The sequence below is a fragment of the Camelus dromedarius genome, chromosome 1, assembly GCF_036321535.1.
Source record: "Camelus dromedarius isolate mCamDro1 chromosome 1, mCamDro1.pat, whole genome shotgun sequence".
Classification (NCBI taxonomy): domain Eukaryota; kingdom Metazoa; phylum Chordata; class Mammalia; order Artiodactyla; family Camelidae; genus Camelus; species Camelus dromedarius.
In genome coordinates this window covers 37,187,279-37,197,854 of record NC_087436.1, presented here as the reverse complement: position 1 = coordinate 37,197,854, position 10,576 = coordinate 37,187,279, and the positions used below count along the sequence as shown (strand labels likewise).

General features: G+C 39.3%; 1 protein-coding gene across 1 annotated transcript in view; it reads right to left on the bottom strand.

The window, feature by feature from the left end:
• Positions 1-689: 689 nt before the first annotated feature.
• The window catches only part of ANXA5 (annexin A5), a 28,368-nt gene continuing 18,481 nt past the window's right edge, over positions 690-10,576 (bottom strand). The window contains exons 8-13 of the mRNA XM_010985539.3: positions 10,330-10,386; positions 5,361-5,454; positions 4,335-4,430; positions 2,738-2,796; positions 2,418-2,540; positions 690-1,205 (exon numbers count right to left, since the gene is read on the bottom strand). Coding sequence (XP_010983841.1) covers positions 1,143-1,205; positions 2,418-2,540; positions 2,738-2,796; positions 4,335-4,430; positions 5,361-5,454; positions 10,330-10,386 — 492 coding nt within the window. The 3' untranslated portion in view covers positions 690-1,142. The remainder of the gene's footprint in view (positions 1,206-2,417; positions 2,541-2,737; positions 2,797-4,334; positions 4,431-5,360; positions 5,455-10,329; positions 10,387-10,576) is intronic.

Sequence of the window (10,576 nt, the reverse complement as noted above, 5' to 3'; positions counted from 1 at the left end):
ATCAGAATCCCCTATGAAGCTTCTGAAAAAAAATCCAATGTGATACGTATACACTCATAATTTTTAAGGCTCTCATGGTTATTCTGATGACCAGCCAAGCTTGTGAAAAAAATAGTATCACTATTTAAGTTTTCAACAGGAGAGTAGTCCATTTATTTAAAATGTCTTATTAACAACAATCATTTCCTTAAAAAAACAAAACAAACAAAATGCATCTCTAAGGGAGTAAGTGAAATTGACACCAACCGAAGCAGTTTGAAAACAAAATTGAAAGGTAAATATTAGAAGAGAGAAAGAAACTCTCTTTTTGTCTCCCTACTGTCTGCTTTTTTATCTCAAAGAAGGTGAAAACAAGAAAAACAAGTTAATAAAAGTAGAGTCAAAAGTAGCACTCTGAATTTTCAGGTTAAGTTTAAAATCAGTTTTCTACTAAGCAACTAGCATAAACCCTGCTTTAATTGATGTCCATGTAAACATGCTACCAATAATCAGAGACCCCCTTCAACCTCTCCCTCATTCCACACTGCAGAAGAAATTCATTTTTCCGTACTATATTTCAAGCTTTTCACCCAAAAGCCAACTATAAATTCATCTGTTAACTGACACCACTGTCAGTTGACTAGCTTGAAAAAAGACATCATTGTCAAACAGGTAAATTAAGTAAATTTTCTCAACACACCCACACATAATTAAGAGGAAGGAAATGTTTATTATTCATTAATCTTTTGAATGCAACCATCATAATTTTTCAGGTTTAATTTAGTAGCAAACTTGATTAATAACACTTCCAGGAGTTCACAATTCCAAGGCTAAGGTTCTGATTAAGGTAATACGGTTATCAGTTTAATATAAATGAAGCTTTAAAAAAAAAAAAAGCTACAAGCAGTCGGATCTCTTAAAGGAAAGTATGAAAGATCCAGACTTTGGTCTCAGTAACATAAGTACACTTCAGTACTACAACAGTCAAAGAGAAAGATCTTAATGGAAGATCAGAAAGGAGCACCACTACTCTCTTCTACAGCATACACGTTTGGTCAGAGCATGCTAGGACGAATAAGGCAACGCGCCAAGTGCTAGCGGATGAGAAGCGCAGCGAGATGTGCTGAAGGACGGCAGGCCGGGCCAGGGCCCCCCGGCGCTCATCAGTCATCTTCACCTCCACACAGCAACAGGAGGGCTTTCTTGTAGTCCCCAGATGTATCACCCTAAAACCCAAATGTACTCCATTAGCCTCCGTGACTCACAGAAGTCACAGAAAATATGAAACTAAGACATATTTGACAACAAATACTATTCATATGACTTTTCTCCCAAGTGGACAATCTCTCTGCGTGTGACTTTCACATCAGGAATGTTATACAGGCAGTTTCCTACCGATGGGACTTCGCTTAGCTTTATCCCTAATTTTACCCCTTAAAAGCACAGTTCTAAGACAGTGGGGTATGTTCTTCCCTCTAGGAACACAGAGAACAGGGATGCTTTTACAACCATGCTAAGGCCAAGCTTTCTAAACAAGATGTAAGTTTCCATCACGTAGTACACATCTGGCTACAGGAGCAATGCTGGGACTGCCTGGCTGTTATGGCTCTGCGTCAGAGACAGAGGGGCAGGATACAGTTTGCTTCTGTTAGTCTTATACACAGATGTATGCATGGAAGAGCTCTGCCTTTCATTCAGCCCAGCCACGCCACACACCACATACACACACACACACACACACAAAATCTTGCTCAGCTGAGCACACACACACACACAGTTAAAATCTTGCTCAACCGAGATACTGCTTTGCATACAGCCTACATTCCCCCTTATCAAAGAGAAAAAGAGAGAAAGATATAAAGAAAGAAAGGGAGGGGGAGACAGAGACAGAGAAAGGAAGGAAGGAAGAGAAAAAGAAGTCAAAAGGTCTTAAGCCAAATTCCACTATAGGCCACAGTGTCCCCTGCTTTTAAATGGACAAAAATTAAAGTAATACTTAAGCTTTTTACTTACTTCTAATAACACCTGGTTTGTTCTTTCCTGAACTATGAACCAATACCAGAGACAAGGTGATAACAGACAATGAAGGAAGAAAAGACCATGACATGAAAAGAAAGGAAGAACTGATAAGACAGCTGGAACTGATAAAAGAGAGAAAGAACACATTATTATCGTGGACAAGGGGTTGGGTTTTGGTGAGTCATCTGTCACCACTACTAAATAATGCTTCTAAGCTCACCAAGAGCCAATCTTTCACTCGGAAGCCATCATCCATACTCCAGGAAAACATTATGCCAAGCTTTGTAACTCATAGCTCTAATCATACCAGTAAAATTTTAAACTTAACACAATAATTGGGTTCTCCCATCCATGTCTTGCATGATACATACTGGTCTGCTGTAGATTTCTATGTGTAATTTAAGGAAAGGTTCTACTACCTTAATCATGGAATAAAGAGAGGTGGCAAAGTTCTTCCTAAACTCCTTCCTAATGTTATACAGGTCAATCTCACTCCTGGAAACCAGCACTCTGATGAGGGTATGATCATCTGTCCCCGCTCCCTTTAAAAAAGAAAGAGAGGCACGTTGTTTAAAAAAGTCAATTATATCATCAAACTCCCCTGAGTTGGGTGAATCAATAAAGTAAAACAATTTAGCAGAATTGAACTACACATTTTAAGGAGAAAAAAACTCAATGTCTATTATCTAAAACATGCTAGAGAGATAAATTAACTAGAAGACTCAACGTATGCACTTACCTTCATAGCATAGTAGAGGGTTTCTGCGAGGTAGGCAGGTATACTTCGAATGGATTTCACTAAGAAAATAAGTAATATAATGGTCACATGCTATTCTGATGTGAGAAAAGATGAAGTAATTAAAAATCAAAAGCTGCCCCAGGCTTACAGCTCTACTTATATAAAACTATGCAAGGAACACAGGCTAACTAACTGCTCATTTGCAAGCTGCTCTGACCTCCTTGCTACCGAGTATCTCCACAGATCCTGGCTTGAGCTCTCCTCACAGTTCTGAGCGCTACACGGGGTGCAGGGGTTTCAGTGCCCCTTTGTTCTATGAGCACCTTTCTGCAATGGCAGTTTCGGCAGACTGGGCTGTTAAGCCACAACCTTTTTCATCCCCAGTGAATTATACAAACATCCTCAGAGTTTTCACTTCAATATATTCAAGCAAATAATACAAGCTACTTACTCTCTCTAATCTGTGACAAACCTTAGACATCTGCCTGTAATCTTAATCCAGGTATTCTCTCCGTATTCTTTAACATCCGTGAGTCACACAGGGCGGCGTGAGACTCATACGTTTTGGGAGAAATACCCAGATAAACTGGTAACAGAAAAGAGTGTCTTCCCTGAAAATGTACAAATCGACAGTACCTTAGGGCTGCTCAGAACTCAATCTGCTTAGCTTCAGAAACTATCATATGAGAATTCCTTAATATACCAAAATAACACATCATTGAATGGGAAGCAGTATTTTCTTTCTTCCAATGCTTAAGAAAAGCAGCCACCAAAACTAAAAACACCATAATTTTTACACGTATTCCAGTTACAAAGGGGATATCTAAAAGTTTTCTATTAAAATTCATTAACAGTGGACTCAAGTGAAAGGTTACTGTTAGTCCTGGTTCACGCACATTTTTAGCTCATTCTCCAGAAGTCAGAGAGCACAAGAACTTCAACTCAACACCAAATACTCGGAACAACAGCAGCCAAAGCTTCCCTCCACACCCATATGAAGACCAGGACCACAGGCGACTCACAAGCTACATTCTCCCTGGACTAGAAGAATATCTACTACTACAATAAACTGCACAAACTCAGTTCTCCAATTTTTCTAGGTTACTCTGAATATTTAGCTAAAATTAAACATCAAACTATTTAATCAGGAAGACAGTCACCATCACATTTTCCACGGTTATCAAAGATACTTTTTCTAAATCAGATTCTAATTTCTCAGTCGGCCTCAAAGCTGTGACAACGATATTCAAAAGAAAAGCAGAATTCCACAGGTGTCAGAAATAACATTTACACGCCTCTGAGACAATGACATTTCAGGTTCACAGTGAAATAGTGTTATTTTTAATGCAGCTTCTAAATGATTTGTAAACAATTCTCTTAGTATTCCCATAGAATTAGATGAACTAACTAGAAAATCATGTATTTCCAACATCAAAACAGACTTTGAATTGGAAATTTAGGGGTATGCTTCACCCAAATATCAAGGTAAGATCTTTTCATGAAGAAACAGCTAGCTATTTTCAGATACAGCTTCAACTGAATCAAATACTTCAGCTCTTAACACCACAAATATCATACACAATAAAAAATTACTTACCGACAGCAAGGAGTAATTTCTCCAAATTACCAGAAGTCTCTCGGTCAATGGTTTCTTCAATTTGAAATCCTGATATAGTCATGTATTTGTCAAACACTAGAAAACAGGAAAGCAATTTCTTAATCACATAAGAATCACTTTCCAGAAACAAGGTATTTACTCTAACCAGGTACTTTCCTACCAAACACAAATCTCCCCTTTTTCCTTGCTGAGAGACCCTAATTTTATTCAGAACCTCAATGTGCCAAGCCCTAAACAATGGATTATAAATATTCTTTGTTTACTCACTTCCCAGAACCTCCTTATTAGTTTAAATGAGACCTAAAGGTAAATAAATCTGTTGGAGAGGATTCTGAGTAATCTTTCCCTTTCCTTATTAAAAGCAACAGACAGCTATTAATTTACCCCTTTCTTTTCTTCTTGAAGCAAAAATGGTTGATATGCTTGGAGCAACAGCAGCCACGTTGTGACAAAGAGGTACCAAGCATGAGAAAGAAAACCAAAGCACTCAGGGGGGTGAAGCAGAAAAAGAAAAAGAGCCCAGGTCTTGCCAAATCAGCCAAGGAATCCTACCTACAGAAAGCCCAATTTTTAAAGCCACTATTAATAGTGTTTTCTGTCACTTGCCACTGAACTCATTCCTACCTGATACACAAATACTGATGAATATCCAGAAATGAGCCCTTAGGTACCACTATCTAGGAGGAAATTCTTGTAGGGAGCTACAGCTCGGTGATTTGTGACTATGAGAGTAACAATCTAGAGGCCCACCTCCCTAATCATCATATGACAGTGAAGAGAGTTAGATTAAAGATGTCTAGTTTTGTGAAAGCTACAATAGCAAAGAGAATTGAGATTTCTCGAGGTCACCAAAAGAAAGAAATATAAAAACTGATTCATTTAGTAAGCGTCTGTTATGCATCAGATAATTTTGACAAACTGGCTCCTGTACTTTAAAAATTAACCATTACATACAGAAAAAAAATTTACCAAAGTACCTGTGTCATACACACTTTTTTCACTCACCCCTTCTCAAATGAGACACACTCCGTGTTCCAAAGATGGTAATAAACTTTTCTTCATCCGTCCCCCACTTAAGTTCTCCAGCCTGAAACAAAGCCTGTGAAAATTTCAACCCCAGTTAATAAACTGTTCTTCCATCTCATTTCCATGTTCTTCATCACACTTGTGTTTTAGTCCCTGAATGCTGATTTACCTGATTCTTCATCTCCTATTTTTCAATTCTAATGTTTCCTACTCTGAAACTCCCCTCACTGAGCTTGGGACGACTTTGGACCTTGCCCCTGAACTGTGCCACAGAAGATTAGTGGGTCAGAGCGATAAGGCATAGCAATAAGGCCAAGTTAAATGTTCCCAAAAGGTCTACCATAACTTCCAGTCATTCAGGAGCAATGGTGTGGTTGGTGGAAAGCTCTGATTACCCCACTGTTGATGCATCCACTTACAGGGAAAAAATTTAACCAGGAGCTAAGGTGTCTGCATTTTTCTGTTTTGCCTGCTCTGCAGCTGTTCAATAACACATGATAAAAAGGAAACTCTGTATTTTCTCATTATAAGTGAAATTTAAACAATGCTAGCTACAGGAAGTTTCCCCATTTCTAAAAGATCACAATAAAACTGAAAGGCTGTGGGTGTATCACAGCTCCTGGCATACAGCAGGCACTTAACATATACTTGTTGAACAGTATGAGTGTTCATATTTAGTTTTTCACATGGAAAAGACTATATGCTTTCCAGTGTTCATATACTTGCTGAAAAAATAAAATCATACACAAATACCATTATATCTGAGTCTATTTATTAAGACATAGATAATTTATTAAAACTCAAAGAATCTTTAAAATGTCTTTACTACCCTTTATTCATTTCAAGGTAAAAGTATACCTATTAAAACCAGATGAATGCAATTTGCTGAGACTGCTACTTGCAGCTGCCCTTATGCCTACAAATGGCAAAACAAATAAGGATAGGAGGTGATCAGAACACGTATTTGGATGTCAAAATTCTTATCACATTATGTTTAAGAATATAGATTATTATTATATAGTGTTACAGATTTATTTTTTTTTCCATTTCCAGAGAATCATCTTTACGCTCAATTTGGAAATTAATTTATTTTAGTGAGAAAAATAACACCAATCCTGGTCATGTGAGCATGCTATTCCAAACTGAAAAGGAGTTAGTGTGAAAGTCATGAAAGTATGTAAACTTTAGAACTGTATCACAGTGTTACAGACCCATCTTAAAATAACTTTTTTACATATAATTACAATGAAATATGTTCACTGAGAAATTTTGTGAAAAAGAGAAAAATCATTGAAAAATAAAAATTACTATGAATACCAACATTCTGAGGATACTGGTTACTTACCTCTAGTATGTTCACTACATACAGGTAAGATAGACACATACGGTAACACCTAGGAGGGTGTGGGGCTCATCCTGTACCACACGGCAAGCCCTGCTGAAGCCCTCCTTCCTTATCAACTGTGCTAGATTGCTAGGAATCTCCCCGAGTAGGTATAGCAGGTAAGCCTGTCGTACGGGAATAACTGGTGAAATGGCTATTTTTAACCATCTCTTAATTTTCTTGGAAGGATTATGTTTGGTATCAGTCTCTATTCTGGAACTACTACTAAGTAAATCATACACAGCAGTAACGACGGCATCTTCACGCAGAGCGGTATTTACAAGTTTTGTTTTGTCTTGTTTTAACCTGAGGGTCCTTTCTTCTGAATGAGGATGCTTAGCATCCATGGAGCCACCCTGGATGAGGGGCCCTCACACCTCCTCACCGTCCTCCGTCCTCAGAGGGGGCCTGACGGTGCAGCCCAAGCACACTTTGATAAGCAAAGTATAGCGGTTTTAGAGTCAAAAAAGACCTGGTCCTTGTCCTCATCTGAGTCTTAGATGAGTTACTTAATGTCTTCTTGAGCTTCAGTGCCTTCATCTACAGACTAGGAATAGTATTTCTATGGAGTTATTACTGGAGATTTTGTAACTTAGATAATGAATTCACTGAGCAATGTCAGGTAACCAACAGTAGGTGCTCCATAAACACTGTTCCCCCACTTCCTTGAAGAGCTCAACCTTCCCTCCAGAGAAAGCACAAAACAAGGACTTGGTGGGGAAGGAGGTAAAATCAGTTTAACACATTAAAAATGTTAAAAAGAAAAGTGGGTTATCTACAAAATGTTCAATTCTCAGGTGAATGACTCACTGTGGCTTATCAAATCCTTGAAATAATAGGAATTCTCTTAGTGCCAGGTATCGGTTGAGAAAAAAAATTCAAAAGCTTACGAAAGGGCCCTTCAGTTACTCTCAATTAAGAAATCTTAAATTCCCATTAGTGGTAACAGTCCAGGTACTCTTTCTACAAGGTATAAATGGGTGTGTTCCTTTTTATAATGCTGAAAGGATCATTTTCAACAGGCTGAATTAATTAATAAAAATACATTTTTACAAATCAAAGACTGTATGCTGTGTTGTTCCTGGTCACTGAAAAGGTAAGGAGAGCCTGGATACTGTTTCAGGGATATTTTAAAGTAACTTTGTAAGTCAGTTTTCAGATGTACAAAGCTTTCCGTTCAGGGTCCCGGATGGTCACATCCCTGCAGGAGAGCTAAGTGATGCTTACACAGCCTGACCTCAAAGTGCAGTCCCTTGACCAGCATGGACGTCACCTGAGAGCCTGTCAGAAATACGATCCCAGATCCCACCCAGACCTCCTGAGTCACAACCTGCACAGAAAAGTCTGAGAAGCACTGCTTCTCAGAGTGAGTGCTCCGAGCAGAGACATCAATGGAAACGAGATAAAGATGTACTGTTCCTGCTCACAGGGCAGCAGCGATCTCATTACACCACCAGTTGTGCTGGGAAATCGACCCACCGCCCACTAATGGAGGCCTCACCACAGTCATCTGAGATTATTAAAGCTGGCTTCTTTCCCTGTGACCATGACCCCTACTCCTGAGAGGAGGAATGTGAGAACCAGCACGGTCACCTCCAGACCTACAGACAATGAATGCTGGGAAAGTACCGAGGTGGTCTCAGCAATGAGCAAAGCCCCTAACAGCAGGGAGTGTGGGTCTGCAGGCAGCCTTGGCCCTGCCCCTTAAGAAGGCGGGGTTAAGCTAGCTCCTTCCTTCCAATCTATACTTAATAGACGGGTTTTACAGTAGAGAAAGTGAGAAAGGAGCTAACAGGGAAGAACACGGAGCCTGTCATCTAGTTTAAGAGAGAGGGCTTTGAGGTTGGACAGGTGCAGGCAGGAACCCCAGGCTCCACCACCACTCAGTGGGGACCATGGGCTTGTTTCTTGAATCCCTGAGCCTCCGTTTCCTCATCTGTAAAAACTGAAACGATCCCCTCTACTTTAGAGTTAGACACTAACTCACTCCTGAGTTATTTACTGAGTGCTGCCAATATGCTAGGCTAACTGAACTGACGGCTCAGGGCGCCCTGGGTGGGTGTCAAGTGAACAGGCAGCTTCAGTATCAGGTGGCCAGCACTGGGACAGGAAGCTTGAGATGCTACAGTCCTCCTCGTAAGGAGCACCTGACACACACCTAGGGGGGTCAGGCAGGGCACCCTGAAAAGCAGCCTATCTGAGGACAGACCCTTGAAGAGGAATTAGGCGAGTGGGCGGAGGAAGGGGCGGGAGGAGAAAGAGCAAGTAAGAGAGAGGTTGGAGGCATAAGCAAGCAAGGGACAGGAAACAAGGAGGCTTAAAAACCACACTTGAGGTTTCCCCTGAGGACAATGAGATCCACGGAAGGGTTTTAAGATTTTAAGCAGGGATGGGACACAATAGGTTTGCATTTTTTAAGGGATAGTGAGGCAAGCATCAAACACTGCAGACGGCCCTCAGCAAACATTCTGTTTCCTCGCCTCTTCCCTCTCCAGCTACACAAAGAAATGCCGGCATCCCACAGCCATTAGGAAATCAACCTCCTGAAAAGAAGAATAAGGCCCTCCTTTCTCCTATTAGCAAAGTCAGTTCACACACCCAATGGCTTCTTCAGAGAGAACAGTCAGTTGGAGGAGAGAATACGGCTTTTCCCCTTTCAACGATGTAATTATATAAATATTGTAAGTATAAACAGTAAGTGTAAACATTAATTTATATATACATTGAGAAACCAAACAACTTCATGTGATCCACTTTATTGTGATATATACTTTATTGCATAGTCTGGAGCCGAACCCACAATACCTCCTGTATTTGAACCATGTGACCAGAAAGACAGGACTACGATATGTGATTGCAGGAACCCGAGTAATTTCTTTATTATCAATCTCCAGTTTTCAAGTTCCTCGTTTCAAATTTCCTAATACTTGTTTCCTACATTTGATTACTTTATAAACCATACTGAGACTATAATGGGATTGAAAAGCCATTTCAGTACAAAATTTCATTTGGGAGTCACTAAAGAGCAGCTGACAAAAAGAACAATCCTATTTAGAATTCTACCAGAGGAAAGGTGGAGGAATTTTCAAATCCTACAATTAACTTCATCTATTATGTGATAAATCACAATTTATCACTAAAATACTTTACTCTTTCTTCTATATCCTTCTCTGCCAAGAGACTGACTGGCTCATTGGCAGAAGAATTTACCTGTTTTTCTGGTAAAATTCTCTACTTTGTGACTGTTCCACAACCACAGAAAAAAATAACATCTAGGTGGAACTCACTATCCATATAATTTATTTTATTTCATTTCAGCTTTGGGATAAAATATTTTTTGGCCATATCAAAATGTGAGAAATCGACCTACATGGGTCTTATGATTTGTAAAGGACCCACCAAGTTATTTTTAGATGCCATTATATATTATATAATATTATATACTACATATATAATATATAAATATGTATTTTTCATTAGCATAAGCATGGATTCTTTTTTTCATTCAATGACATATGATTCAATATGTCATAAGCAAGTCATCACATAGTAAGTCTCACCCACCTGAGCATCTTGTTCAACCTGTGCTTCGTCAATTCCAGCATCAGGGTCTCTATTAGCCTACAAGAGATAAAGTACCATATCAGACCTTATCAGTCCTACAATATCACACAAGCACTGTCCAAAACCAAACTGACCCTCTTGATTTTAAATTCTATGAACAAAAGAGGAAAGTGACATCCAAACAAACAAGCAAACAAACAAAAACACTATGAGTTAGCTATGAAGAGTTCAGGTCAGATATTCTGAA